This window comes from Colobus angolensis, unplaced genomic scaffold (genome assembly GCF_000951035.1).
Source record: "Colobus angolensis palliatus isolate OR3802 unplaced genomic scaffold, Cang.pa_1.0 Scaffold58, whole genome shotgun sequence".
NCBI lineage: Eukaryota > Metazoa > Chordata > Mammalia > Primates > Cercopithecidae > Colobus > Colobus angolensis.
In genome coordinates, this window is record NW_012119376.1 from 2,824,365 (window position 1) to 2,839,884 (window position 15,520).

At 37.5% G+C, this 15,520-nt stretch overlaps 1 protein-coding gene across 4 annotated transcripts in view; it reads right to left on the minus strand.

The window, feature by feature from the left end:
* VTA1 (vesicle (multivesicular body) trafficking 1) overlaps positions 1-15,520 on the minus strand; it is an 86,030-nt gene that overhangs the window by 50,237 nt on the left and 20,273 nt on the right. For 3 of the 4 annotated variants that reach the window (XM_011962050.1, XM_011962048.1, XM_011962049.1), the window contains exons 2-4: positions 15,146-15,240; positions 11,812-11,939; positions 11,062-11,137 (exon numbers count right to left, since the gene is read on the minus strand). In XM_011962050.1, coding sequence (XP_011817440.1) covers positions 11,062-11,137; positions 11,812-11,939; positions 15,146-15,240 — 299 coding nt within the window. The remainder of the gene's footprint in view (positions 1-11,061; positions 11,138-11,811; positions 11,940-15,145; positions 15,241-15,520) is intronic. The other variant, XM_011962051.1, reaches the window with a different exon arrangement.

Sequence of the window (15,520 nt, forward strand, 5' to 3'; positions counted from 1 at the left end):
TTTCTCTCTGGCTGCCCTTAGCCTTTTTCCCTTCTTTTCAACTTTGGTGAATCTGAAAATTATGTGTCTTGGAGTTGCTCTTCTCAAGGAGTATCTTTGTGGCATTCTCTGTATCTCCTGAATTTGAATGTTGGCCTGCTTGCTAGGTTGGGAAAGTTCTCCTGGATAATATCCTACAGAGTGTTTTCCAGCTTGGTTCCATTCTCCCCGTCACTTTCAGGTACACCAAGCAGACGTAGATTCGGTCTTTTCACACAGTCCGATATTTCTTGCAGGCTTTGTTCATTTCTTTTTACTCTTTTTTCTCTAAACTTCTCTTCTTGCTTCATTTCATTCATTTGATCTTCAATCACTGACACTCTTTATTCCAGTTGATGGAATTGGTTACTGGAGCTTGTGCATTTGTCATGTAGTTCTCCTACCATGGTTTTCAGCTCTATCAGGTCATTTAAAGACTTCTCTCTACATTGGTTATTCTAGTTAGCCATTCGTCTAAACTTTTTTTAAGGTTTTTAGTTTCTTTGCGATGGGTTCGAACCTCCTCCTTTAGCTTGGAGAAGTTTGATTGTTTGAAACCTTCTTCTCTCAACTCGTCAAACTCATTCTCCGTACAGCTTTGTTCTGTTGCTGGTGAGGAGCTATGTTCCTTTGGAGCGGGAGAGGCACTGTGATTTTTAGAATTTTCAGCGTTTCTGCTCTGTTTTTTCCCCTTCTTTGTGGTTTTATCTATGTTTGGTCTTTGATGACGGTGACATACAGATGGGGTTTTGGTGTGGATGTCCCTTCTGTTTAACAGTTTTCCTTCTAACAGTCAGGATCCTCAGCTGCAGGTCTGTTGGAGTTTGCTGGAGGTCCACTCCATACCCTGTTTGCCTAGATATCAGCAGCAGAGGCTGCAGAAGAGTGAATATTGCTGAACAGCAAATGTTGCTGTCTGATTGTTCCTCTGGAAGCGTCATCTCAGGGGGTACCAAGTCGTGTGAGGTGTCAGTCTGCCCCTACTGGGGGGTGCCTCCCAGTTAGGCTACTTGGGGGTCAGGGACCAACTTGAGGAGGCAGTCTGTCCGTTCTCAGATCTCAAACTCCATGCTGGGAGAGCCACTGCTCTCTTCAAAGCTGACAGACAGGGACATTTAAATCTGCAGAGGTTTCTGCTGCATTTTGTTTGTCTATGCCCTGTCCCCAGAGGTGGAGTCTACAGAGGCAGGCAGGCCTCCTTGAGCTGTAGTGGGCCCCACCCAGTTCGAGCTTCCTGGCTGCTTTGTTTACCTACTCAAGCCTCAGCAATGGTGGGCACCCCTCCCCCAGCCTCGCTGCTGCCTTGCAGTTAGATCTCAGACTGCTGTGCTAGTAAATGAAGGAGGCCCCATGGGTGTGGGACCCTCCAAGCCAGGTGTGGAATATAATCTCCTGGTGTGCCATTTGCTAAGACCCTTGGAAAAGTGCAGAATTAGGGTGGGAGTAATTCGATTTTCCAGGTGCTGTGTGTCACGGTTTCCCTTGGCCAGGAAAGGGAATTCCCTTACCCCTTGTGCTTCCTGGGAGAGGCGATGCCTTGCCCTACTTCGGCTCTCACTCGGTGGGCTGTACCTAACATCCTGCACCCACTGTCTGACACACCCCAGTGAGATGAACCTGGTATCTCAGTTACAGAAATCACCCATCTTCTGTGTTGCTCACACCAGGAGCTGTAGCCTGTAGCTGTTCCTGTTGGGCTATCTTGGAATCACCTCAACCTTGACTTTTTAAAAAATATTAACCAAGCTGTAAAATGTCTATTGATTTGTCTGATGTCACCTCATGATTAGGTTTGGGTTATACATTTTTGGCAGCATTATCACTGAAGCGATATTTGTCTTTTTCAGATCATCTTATTAGGATGCACATGATGTGGGCTGTGCCAACATCAGTGGTGTTAGGTTTAATGACTTGGCCTAAAGAGGTGTGTGACAAGTTTTCTCATTATTGAATTACTATTTTCCTCTGAAAGAAGTAAGTAATTTGATAAGATATTCATAGATATGTATATTTACTTCTTTTTATCAAACTTTCCACCTACTACTTTTAAAGCTCAATAATAATTTTCTAATTTTATCATTATTTGTACATTTATAGTTAGAATTCTATGAAAAAGAGCCTTCTCTGCTCTTCTATTATTTATTCATTCATTTATTTCTTCATATTTATCAGTCTGGACCTATACAGATTCTTTATTCAATGAGTTATCATCCATTACTATCATTCTAATATTTATGCTCAAACTGTCCCTGGCTTGGACAATGGGAACCCTTTCAAGTCGGCTTCTGGGTCCTATGATTATGATAACACTTTCCTACTTTCTGTCACAAGAAGGTCCGGCCTTATCTATAGCTTTCCTGGACTCAGTCCTAGATTAAGCACTTTCTATGAAAGTCCTGGTTCCTTATGCAGAATAAAATTAGAATAGAAAATCAGGTACTAGGGATGCTCACTGTGCACTCACTGCTACTGGTGCATCATTGCTCCTAGGAGAGCACAGAGACACACAAATAGTACACATACAGTATACATATCATACCTATATATCTATTCATCTAATATATTTAAAAGCATGAATTAATAAGATTACAACAATTCCAACCTAATAGCATAACACAATCTAGTCTTCTCTCATTCCACATCGTAACTAAATTCCCCAAAAGTGAGAAAACTGTCTCCCTCAATATATTTAATCATTTGGTCACTCCTAGAATACAGAATAAACAGGTTTAGAACTGCCAACCCATACTAAGACAAACCAAACTTATAAGCAAAATAGTTCAATATTTAACTTCTGCAGTAAAATGAACATACTTTGAGATGTATACATCTTCAGTGCACAATATTTTGACAAACAGATTAGTATACCTGGGTAAACTATACTTCTAATTATATCCCTTCCTAGAGCAACTTCCTTTGGTGTGTATGCATGTACACACACATACACACACATGTGTATGAAGGCAGTCATATAGTTTGCATTCTTCCGGCTTTCTTCCTCAGCATAATGTCTACTAGATTCATCCATGTTGCAGGTTAGATCAGTAGTCAGTTCCTTTTTGTATCTAACACCCCAATGTGTTTGCCAGTGCTCCTGTTGGTGGACATCAGGGTTGTTTCTAGCTTTGGGCTGTTATGAATAAACTTCCCATAAGTGCTCCTGAACTAGTCTTTTTCTGGACATATGTTTTTATTTCTCTTGGATAAAAACCAGAAAAGGAATTGCTGGGTAAAAGGGAGTATGTTTAGCATTTAAAAACAAAAAAACTGGCCAACTCTTTTCCTAAAGTGGATGTAACATCTAACATCTCCATCAAGCAATGTATGAAAGCTCTTGCTTTTTCACATTCTAGACAACAGTTTATGTGGCCACTCTTTATTCATGTTATTTTATTGATTTTTAAAAACTATTCTATCAATGACTAACGGGGGGGTGTTAATATTTCCAACTATGATTATGAATTTTTTCTTATTTTTCTTTTCTTTTTGTCAATTTGTTTCATATAGTTTGAAAGTCTTATTCTTAGGTGCACAGATATTTGTAACTGTATTGTTTTCTTGATGAATTGGCCCCTTTATTATTATAAAATGTTCCCTTTTATTTCTAGTAACACATCTACTCAAAGCCTATTTTATCTATGGCCACTTGGGATTCTATTTACTTAGTATCTGCATTGAGCATCTTTTTCCATATTTTCATTTTCATAATATTTATCTTTGTATTTGAACAGTAGCTGCTATAAACAGTATACAGATAACTGAGAAATAGAATAGTGGCAGACAAAATATTAAAAAATAAAAAAACAAAAATGTTGAAGGACTGAAGAAAATAGACTTTAGTTTTATACAAGTGAGTAATGACATGAAATTAAAAGGAAAAAAAAATCAAGAAATGACCAAGAAAAATATCATTGAGTAAATGAGATCTATTACATTTTAGAAAAGTTATGAAATATAAGTTATATATAAACAAGTATAAGTTATTTTCCATCTACAGATTAAAAAATGAAACACTACTGCAACTTCTCAAGCAGAAAATAATCAAGAAGACAAAGCTCCCTCTTCAAGTTCTTGCAATATAATTTATTCAAAAATATAATACACAAAAATGTAGTTAATACATTCATAGTGTAATATTCACAAAATTAGAACTCTAAATACAGGTGGGGGAGAGCTGAGAGAATGGAGAAATTCATGTAAGGACTAGAATAATGTAGGTGAGACTCGAAGAGAAGATAAAACTTAGGCAAAGCCGGCTAGAAACACAACATTTCCAAGGGTGAAAAATGAAAAGACAGTGAGCAGCCTGATCTACAAAGAAAGCAGGACTGGCTAATAGTGCTGCAAGCAGAGTACAGAGCATGACAGAAAACCTGAAAATCTGATAGAGGAGCTTGGACTTGCAGTGTTAGGAAGTAACAGGTTCCTGTAGGTTCTTCAATGACAGAAGAATGAATTGCAGGGAAAAAAAAAGCTCAAAATAGGATGCATTAGTTATGCACACTGCATAATTCATCTTGTGAATCAGTGGCCTTTTTGAAAAGGGATGGAATTTTAAGTAAAAAGTACTTAATTAGAATACCCCAAATCATCACATACAGATATCATACAGAAGGCTCTGGCTATTCAGATTGTTTACATCTTGTATTAGTCTATTTTCACTGCTATAAAGGAATACCTGATGTTGGCTAATTTATACAGAAAAGAGGCTTCACAGTTCCGCAGGCTGTCCAAGCAAGGGCCGAGTATCTGCTTGGCTTCTGGTGAGGCCCAGGAAGCTCTTACTCATGATGGAAGGCAAAAGGAAGCCAGCGTGTCACAAGGTAGGAGAGGCAGCAAGAAAGATGCTAGACTCTTTTAAACCACCACTTCCCACATGAAATAACAGGGCGAGAACTCACTTATTACCATGGGGAGGGCACCAAGCCATTCATAAAAGATCCACCCCCATGACCACTCCTCCTACCAGGCCTCACCTCCAACACTGAGGATCACATTTTAACATGAGATTCGAGGGGGACAAACATCCAAACTATGTAATTCCACCTCTGCTTCCCGCCCCCTCAACTCTCATGTCCTTCTCATATTGCAAAATATAATCATCCCTTCCCAAGAGTCCCCTAAAGTTTTAACTAATTGCAGCATCAACTCAAAAGTCTGAAATCTCATCTAACAATCAAGGCACATTCCTTTCACTTGTGAGCCTGTATGATTAAAAGCAAAGTATTTACTTCTAAGAAAGAATGGTGGTACAGGCATTGGGTAAGCATCCCCATTCTAAAAGGGAGAAACTACCCCCAAAAAGGCACGATAGGCCCCACACATGTCCAAAAACCAAGAGGGTAGACATTAAACTTCAAAGTTTAAAGACATTAAACTTCACTCCATGACCAGCATCCAGGGAACACTGGTACAAGTGGTGGTCCTGGGCAGCTCTGCCCCTATGGCTTTGCAGGGTGCAGCCCCTGTGGCTGCTCTCATAGGTTGGAGTTGAAAGCCTGCACCTTTTCCAGGCTCAGGGTGCAAGCTGTCAGTGGCTCTACCACTCAGGTAGGCCTGGGTGGTGGCAGCCCCGCTCCTACAGCTCCACTAAGCAGTGATCCAGGTAGGACTCTGTGTGGAAGCTCCAACCTCACATTTCCCTTAGCACTGCCCTACTAGGATCTTTCTGTGAGGACTCTACCCCTGAGGCAGGCTTCTGCCTGGGCATACAGGCTTTCCCACACATCCTCTGAAATCTAGATGGAAACTGCCAAGCCTCCTTCACTCTTGCATTCTGTGCACTTGCAGACTTAACACACCATGTGGAAGCTGCCAAGGCTTACAGCTTATGCACTCTGGACCAGTGGCCCAAGGTATACCTGCGGCCCTCTGAGGCACAGCTAGAACTGGAGGAGCTGGGACAACCATAAAAATTTTCAAACTTTAAATCAATTAAAAATAATTGTCTGTATTATAAAGATGTTTAAATTAAAAGACAAATATACAAATAAAAATTATGCCATTCCCTTGCCCATTTTCTTTTTTTATTTTAGATTTCAGTGTTTCCCAAAACACATTCTATGAGAAGGAAAACAACCAATTTTGAAGAAAATTTCAGCTTTGTTAAAAAGCTACGGAATATCAAGCAGTTAAATAACACCAGTGCCTTTCCTTACCAACAAACAAACCAGTTATGATGAGTCTTGAACTATATCTAAATGTATCTAGTAAGTATACATTAAAAAAAAAATTCTGTCTACCTGAAATCTTCAAACTCATTCTTTTCCCACTTTTCTGTTTCCTGTCTTTGTCTCTACCAGTGTTTTCAAATTACACAATGAAACTAAAGTGGAATTGTAGAGGAGGAAATGAGTTAACACTGCTAAATGCTTTGAAGACCAGTTTATTTCCATGGTTTTGGAACAACTCATCTTTTTATAGTATTTGAAATAAAGGTTATAATAGTTTGTGCCTTGTTTTAGGCATATAGTGCTTAAATGACAGGTAAATTAAAAAAATTACATGTTCTTAGACAACAATGAGGACCTGTGAGAGGGCTGATGCTGCTGACTATCTTGCTTATAAATATCTTTAAGGGCTGTTTTAAAATCATAGCTGAAGTGTACTTCTCCCTTTTCCACCTAAACAAGCATTACTGAAAACTCCTGGCATTTTAAATCATTATTATTATTATTATTGTTTTTTTTTTTTTGAAACAGAATCTTGCTCTATCACCCACGCTGGAGTGCAGTGGCACAATCCCGGCTCACTGAAACCTCCGCCTTCTGGGTTCAGCAATTCTCTGCCTCATCCTCCCAAGTAGCTGGGACTACAGGTGCAGGCTGCCACATCTGGCTAATTTTCTGTATTTTAATAGAAAAGGGGTTTCACCGTATTGCCCAGGCTGTTCTCAAACTCCTGAGCTCAGGCAATCCACCTGCCTCGGCCTTCCAAAGTGCTGGGATTACAGGCGTGAGCCACTGCACCCGGCCTAAATCATCGTTTTTTAAAAACCTCAGTAATCACCATGAAGACTGTTTCTAAAATGGAAAACGATGGAACAAAATACAATACTGAAAATAAGAGAAAACAAGTCTGAATAAGGCTGATCACACTGGTTGGCCTGAGGCATATGGATAGACTTAACAGTATTTTCCTTTCCTTGGCTGACTTTATACAGTTAGTCAACCTTAGTTTGTAGCCAAAAATCAGTTTACTAGCCACGTAAGGGTAAGATCACTGTAATATACTGCATATGAGAAAAGTTAGTAGTTTGAGTGTCAAGCAATTTGTACACTTCTACAAATGCACAAACATGTACCTATACACAATTTTTGCTGAAAGTGCAAACTTTATATATAACAAATTTAAGTTAGTAAAAAGCACCTACATAATTACATATTAACTGTGTATATACACATTTTTCAATACAGATATGCAGGATTTATGGAAGGCCCAAGAATATACTTCAGCCCAAAGCATATGACCACAGAGACGTCCCTTTCCACTCTGGCCATAGAGGTTTAATTTCTTCTTTCCATCCCATTCCAGACCCCTCCAACTATCTAGAATCCTTTATCCACCAACAAAGACGCAATCTCCTACTTTATTCTAGTACTAGTGCAAGGCAAAGGGGCTTAGGGAGCAGGTTACGTAGTGAGATAGGGGGTAAAAAAAAACCCTTTACCCTTACTCTTTAGTAACTCTAATATCTACACAAATCCCATCCCATCACCCCAATCTCACCTGAAGCCTTCTCATTGGCCTCATTTACAGTGCTTGCCCTAGTTTCTATGTTCAAAAAACTAAGGAAGCTGGTTCTTCATTAATGGTAGCTAAAAGTAGGTAAAAGTAAACCTAGATTTTTCTCCTGAAATACAGATAAATTATGTAGTTTATGTATGTGGAAGTGTTACATATTCTTTAAGTGAAAAGAACCTATTATTTACTTAAGATTTCTGGAAATTCTGTTCTTTTTCCTATGACTATTACTTAACCTGTTAGCTGGGTTCACCAGTTAGCAGTTATAACTTTAAAGGATTATGTGCTTGCTTCTAAAATGCATAGGCGAAGGTAGCTTCCCTAAGTAAGAAATAGGAGAAGGCAAGGAGAGCACAATAAACCATGTGGCATTCTGATCTGCTACTTTGCCTTATCATGATCCTCTCCTCTCATATCTTGAATTTCCATTCACATCTACAAATGTGTTTCTTTATTAACTTCTCCTCTTACATTGCAAAAATAGGTGTTTACCAAGGGTTTTCACTTAGTCATCTTCTCTCTCATTCAAAACAATCCACTTACCTGAAGGGTTGGTCTAATCTTATAACTTGAATTGTCCCCTCTACTTTGCTGTCTTTTGCTTATTTATTTCCAAGAGGCTTCTGGTGATTCCTTTTTGGTTGTCAAACTTGCAACTCTAATTTTAAAATCTAAGTTTCAATAAATTATTGCTTCTCAAATCAAAAACAACTCATCATGTATGGTTCTCTACCTCTCAAATAAGGCCCACAGTTAATCAACAACCATTTTTTTTTCTTTCTTTTTTTTTTTTTTTTTGTCAAATGGTTTTGTAGTTCTCCCTCACTCCAGTTCATTGTACAGACTCGTATTATACGAAGCACTCCAAGGCATAATTCTTTACTCAAAAATACAAATTTAAGATTGCAGGTCTTCCATCATCTGTCTGACCTGGCGTATGACTTACTCTTCTAATCTGAATTCTCACCATTCTCCTTCACCTACCTAGGACTCTCCAAAGTTCTACTGAACCACTCAAAGCTTTCCATCATGTCATATTTATACTACCTCTGTATCCCCAAGTATTTAGCATAGTTCCTCACACTAGTAAAACAGAGAAGAAAAGAAAATTTGGATCATTAATAACAGGAGATGAGGTGAAAGGGAGTTAAAAACGTGGATCCATGACGCCATCAGAATATAAAAAGGTAATACCCATAGGTTATCAGTTCTCCTTTATATGACTCTGTACAAGAGTTAAAACATCTGAGAGCAGTGGCTCTGAATGGGCATTGCTCCATAGCTGAAAATATCTCAGGTGGTTTCTGGTTAGCTCAGTTACTGGGAAATGGCACTGACAGTGTGTGGGCAAGGGCCAAAACTGCTTTATGTTTTGGAATAAAAGCATTAAAAAAAAAATGTCCTGGCTGGGAGTGGTGGCTCATGCCTGTAATCCCAGCACTGTGGGAGGCCGAGGCAGGCGGATCACAAGATCAGGAGATCAAGACCATCCTAACCAACATAGTGAAACCCTGTCTCTACTAAAATACAAAAAATTAGCCAGGTGTGGTGGCGCACACCTGTAGGCCCAGCTACTAGGGAGGCTGAGACAGGGTAATCACTTGAACCCAGGAGGTAGAGGATGCAGTGAGCCGAGATTGTGCCACTGCACTCCAGCCTGGTGACAGTGAGACTCTGTCTCACAAACAAAACAAAACAAAACAGTCCTTCATTTGTCACAACTTTGAAATGTCCTGAACAACTTTCATGCTGACAAAACCCCTGCTTATACTCATCAAGCTTAGAGAGTAACTTCATTTTGAATATAAAGAAAAAATAACTTTTTGCAGTTTTGCTATACATTCTTTTATAAACATGCCTCATACACTGATTGTACTTTGTTTTCTTTGGGACTTTAATAAGAGCTAGTCATCATTTTGAAAAACAAAATTCTATCACAGAAAACAACATTGCCCGTAGTGTTCAAATCATTCATATACACATTTGTATCCATCTCATTTATAACTCTTTCTTTTTCTAGATTAATACATTCCCTCTCAGAAAATAAATTCTCCACATGAATGGTAAAGCCTGTTATGGTGAAAATAATACTGAACTTAAGGCAGTAAATTTGTCATTGAGCCCCCATTTGCCCATGTATAAAATGGTTATGTGCTTTGCTTACCTTAGAGTCATTATGGGAATCAAACTGATAAAATGAACAGGAAGTATGTTATAAAATATTAAGTCCTATATGCATTTTACAAGGGAAACAAACCATTAACAATAATGCTGACTAGAAATGAAACAGAAAAAAAGGTCATAAAAAGATTCTACCTCCAGTGCCAGTGTGTTGGCTCACACCTGTAATCCCAGCACTTTGGGAGGTCAAGGCGGACGCATCACCTGAGATCAGGAGTTCGAAACCAGCCTGACCAACATGGTGAAACCCCGTCTCTAGTAAAAATACAAAAATTAGCTGGGTGTCATGGCATCTGCCTGTAATTCCAGCTACTAGGGAGACTGAGGGAGAAAAATCGCTTGAACCCAAGAGGCAGAGATTGCAGTGAGCCGAGATCGCGCCATTGCACTCCTGCCTGGGCAACAAGAGCAAAACTCTATCTCAAAAAAAAAAAAAAAAAAAAGATTCTACCTCCACTATGTTCAACAAATTACAGTGTAAAAACTTAACAACATACAGGATTAGTAATATGTTAATACTTAATAAGATCAAACTCTAAACCTATGCTGTCCAATACCATAGTCACACATATGCTGAAGTGCAAAATACATGCTGGATTTAAAGAACTTATTACAGGCCAGGTGCAGTTGGGTTCACACCTGTAATTTCAGCACTTTGGGAGGCTGAGGCAGGCAAGATTGCTTGAGCTCAAGAGTTCAAGAGCAGCTTGGTGGAACCATGTCTCTATAAAAAAATACAAAATTAGCCAGCTATGGTGGCTTGTGCCTGTAGCCCCAGATACTCAGGAGTCTGAGGCAGGAGAATTGCTTGAGCCCGGGGAGGCGGAGGCTACAGTGAGCTGAGATCACACCACTGTACTCCAGCCTGGGCAACAGAGCAATAACCTGTCTCAAAAAACAAACACAAAAATAAAAATAGAGAACTTAGTACAAAATTAAAGTATATTATTGGAAATAATTTATTTTTTAAAAATGGCCAATAAAAAATGCAAAATTACATTTTTTGCTTGCATTAATTTCTAACAGACATTCTGCTGTAAATAAACAATGCAATAACAATATTCATAAACAGAAACATTACTGATCTTCGGCTAAGAAGACAATAAAGAATGTACTCACTTCATCAGTGAGTTCTCCAAATACTGTTATGACATCTATCAAAAGACTTGCAGTATAGAAGGACTTGATCATGTTTCTGGAAGAGCAAAGAGAGTCGGTCTAGTTTAAATATGAAATACAGTAAAATGTAGTTTTGTCATGTAGCTCTAAGAAAAAAGAATTCCTATCTTTATAAAAGCACTCTGAAATTAATGTTTTAAATAAAATCAGATTTCAAGAAAATAACAAAAATGGTTTTATAATCTGTTACTATGAGAAAGTAACAAGGCTCATATTACAAGTAAATGCACCACGGCAAGACTTTTTGTATGTTTTTGATTTTAGAAAAATGTAATTATAGTATTATCTGACTCCATATGAAACCATAATATATTTCTTTACATGCAAATATTATACTGAAAACTCATTTGAACTGACTGGGGTGGGTACCTTCAAAATCAAAATCAAAATTATGAGGCGAGGCTGTGATTTTGGCTAAAATCAACTCAGATTTTACTAAATGTTAAAAAACAGCTAAGTGGAGTATATTTACTAAGTAAATAAATCTGCCTGGGTATTTCTTCTTTCAGCCATTTTCTTTTAAGAGAAAGGCCAGAACTTGTAACCTAAAATTACTGTGAGGTTCGATAATTTTTTCTAAAAAACTCTAAACCAATCAGCAGGTTAGAAACTGTTCCAGAGAAAACTAGTTAGTTTTGGTTATACAGTTACAAAATTAATAAAATAATTTTTATTTTTCTCTTTACTTACTTGTGAAATCGCCCAGCACGATCTTCATTGTCTGCATACAAAAACATTTTCAAAGCATAATTCTCCAAATGGGCACAACCCACTATTTCTTGAGTAATAGCTTCATTATCACCCAACTGCTTCTTTAGCTAAAATAAAATCAGATACATAGCTTATGATTTTGGACTCTTAGAAGTGTTGGCTTAATTACAAATAATTCTAATATCATTTTAAGTAAATTATTTTACATTCATTTCAATAAAAGATGTTATCAATGAAATCTTGCAAAAAGAGTTGCTATGCCTCTGCCCAATGCATTTAAAACAAAATCCAATGCTTACAACTTTGAAGAAACACACTTGATAAACTGAAAATATAATTTAGCTCTAACAATCAAAATAACCAAGCATAAAATGATAACATATCCAATTATCCATATGAAGGAAGCATCAAATACTTCAAAATGATGTTTTATTACCCAAACTATAAGTTATCCTAAAAATAGAATTAGAAAATAATTTCTAGGCATATATAACTTAAAATTTTAATTTATTCCCATTTTTTCTGTCAAATCTAAAAAAAAAAAAGACTAGAAGGTTCATCATGTCCTAAAATAGTATCTCTAGGCTGGCCACAGCGACTCACGCCTGTAATCCCAGCACTTTGGGAGGCCAAGGGGGCAGGTCACGAGGTCAGGAAATTGAGATCATCCTGGCTAACATGGTGAAACCTCATCTCTACTAAAAATACAAAAAGAAATTAGCCGGGCATGGTGGTGGGCAGCTGCAGTCCCAGCTACTCGGGAGGCTGAGGCAGGAGAATGGCATGAACCCGGGAGGAGGACCTTGCAGTGAGCCAAGATTGCGCCACTGCATTCCAGCCTGGGCGAATGAGCTAGACAATGTCTCAAAAATAAATAAATAAATAAATAATAATAATATAATAATGTCTCTCAGAGCACATCATGTAAAAAACAAAAAAGATCTAATTCTAAGTAAGGTATAAGACAACAAACTCAGAATCAAATTATGGAAGCTTTTAAAATTTAGACAAATATATACTTGCAATCAATGCAACTTATATCTGTAAATTTTTAGTCCTTTTCTATAGACAAACTAACTTAAAGCATTAAAAAAAAGTTCCTAATTTTTACTCAGACTACAATACAGGAATAAAATAACTCCCTGGAGTATCAGATCTGAGCATCATACTAGTTGATGAAAAACTGCTTTTTTTTAAAAGTAAAAAATTAAAATTAAAAGAAGCCCCAAGATTTTTCATAAAATCAGCAAAGTAAATACTTTCATAATTAAACAGAATAACTTATGGTCCAGAAGAGATTTAACGCTGAAATTTAAGGAAATTTTATCTATGTTTATCCTGAACAGAAAAAAGAAAAAAAAAAAAAAACCCACAGATAACAGTAATTTATGTATCCAAACTGCAAAATCATTTGTAAAGGCAGATTTCGTTATAGAATACTTTTAGTGAGAGTAGGCCACTTCATCTCATCTTCATCAGAAAATATCTGACAGCAAAAACATAATATATTTGAAGTTTTAAAACTGTAATACAAACATCATAGTGTGCCCTCACCACAGAATAAACTTACCCTACCTGTAATTTAATGTAGGTAGTGATCAATTCCTGATGAGTCCCTTCATAAATGTGATTTTACACTTCAGAAAACTGTTTGAATTTTGTCTTATCCAAGAACTATTATCTGAGCTACTACTGCTATGCAGTGAAGTTAATAAAGAGACATTATACTATACAAAAAGCTAGAGTTGGATTTTACAAATATACTGCTATGCGTGAGAAACATTCTCTTCTACCCCAATCCATTCCCTAAAAAGAGAGTACTCAAATTTATCTTGTATCCACAGAAGCAGCTGTAGAAATGGAAGGCCAGATAGGCTCCAGGAACAGCTGAATTTCCTCAGTGTTGCCATGAGGCTGATTTTGGGTAGTTAACAGTAGCAGATGACAGGAGTCAATAAGCCAGAGAGCCAAACCAAGTGAGACAACACTACTGCCCATGGCTGCTTTATACAACTAGGTAGGAAGTTCTGTCTTCGCATAAGTCTTGTTTGAATGGTAACCTCCTAAAAATACATAAAAACAACGAAAACAATGAAAAGCTCTGGGCTGACTAGTATAAGTGTTTTCATTTTGGTTTTTATTTGTCTAAATTTTCTCAAAGCAAAATAATACAACTGATACAATAAATAGGTTTCTAATTCTCCTGAGGTTGGATATCTAAATAAGCAAATAAAAAGTAAGTCACGACTATTAATGTAACAGTCTTGGAGGAGATGAATTAATGAGTGTACCCTGACTTTGTAAGAAGAGAAACCAGGTATGGCTGAGTCCAGGAGTTACAGGACAGAGTCCTCATTACTAAGTGTGACTACTAAGGTTGGCACTGCCGTCTTTGTGCACTGACATCCAATCCAATAGGCACTTCTCAGTAAGTACCTCTACAGTGATCTGTGAAGTTATATTAGGTTCAAGAAGGTGACTAATTAGTCACCTACCAATTTCCTGCTAGGAGGGAAGGATGCCTAAACCCTAGAATATCTTGCCCTTGGGACCCCAGAGAGGGAGGAAGAAAAGATAAGTAATTGGCATCATTTCCTTCATTGTTCCTTTCACTGAATACACATTCTATTATTTCATTATTACAAGAAATATTAAGATTCCCAAATTAATCACCCATGTAACTGCAAGGGAAGGTTAGAAAGGGTTTTTCACGGTTGGGCATGGTGGCTCATGCCTGTAATCCCAGCACTTTGGGAGGCTGAGGTGAGTGTATAACTTGAGGTCAGGAGTGGGAGACCAGCCTGGTCAACAAGGTCAAACTCCGTCTCTACCAAAATATACAAAAAAACTAGCTGGGCGTGTTTAGTGTGTGCCTATAGTCCTAGCTACCTGGGAGGCTGACGGAGGAGAATTGCTTAAACCTGGGAGGTGGAGGTTGCAGCAAGCTGAGAGATCACGCCACTGCAACGCACTCCAGCCTGGGTGACAGAGTGAGACTCTGTCTCAATTTAAAAAAAAAAAAGAAAAGGTTTTTCACTTATAAAAGGATGAGCCAAAGGCTATCTATAATAATGTGGAACAAGACACGATGGCATATGCAAAGATATTTGAACATACTTTAATTAACACTCGTAACTCCTCTGGAAGTATACAGTAAATAACTGAAAAAAACTTATGTCTAGTTTTTCCTCAGGTATAATGGCATTGTTGATTGTTGCCAAGGGAAAGAACTAAAATGACAACACAGACACACAAATGAATAAAATGGTATTTTAACCATAACCAGAAAATAAATGATTAGTGTTCAACTTACAGCTTCTAACTGATCCATTAACTTTGATAAAAATTTGCGACATTCAGGAGTTTTACTATCGATCTTCATTCCAGTCTGCATTGCGTATAAACGACCTAGAAAGAAAAGATAATTTGGACAATTTCATTTTTAAAAATCCATGTTTTGAGTGTTTAAAATATAATTGCTAATAAATAATTTAAAATTCAAGTACATTTAGAAATAAAACTGATTTACTATGGAAGTTATAAACCTAAAAAGCACAAAAATATTATCCAAAGAATGCAAGATATCCATAATGATACTTTTTTTTTTTTATCCAGTAAAGCCTTCTCTTCTGGCATTATGTAAAAAAAAAAAAAAAAAAAAAAAAACCCACAGATAACAGTAATTTAT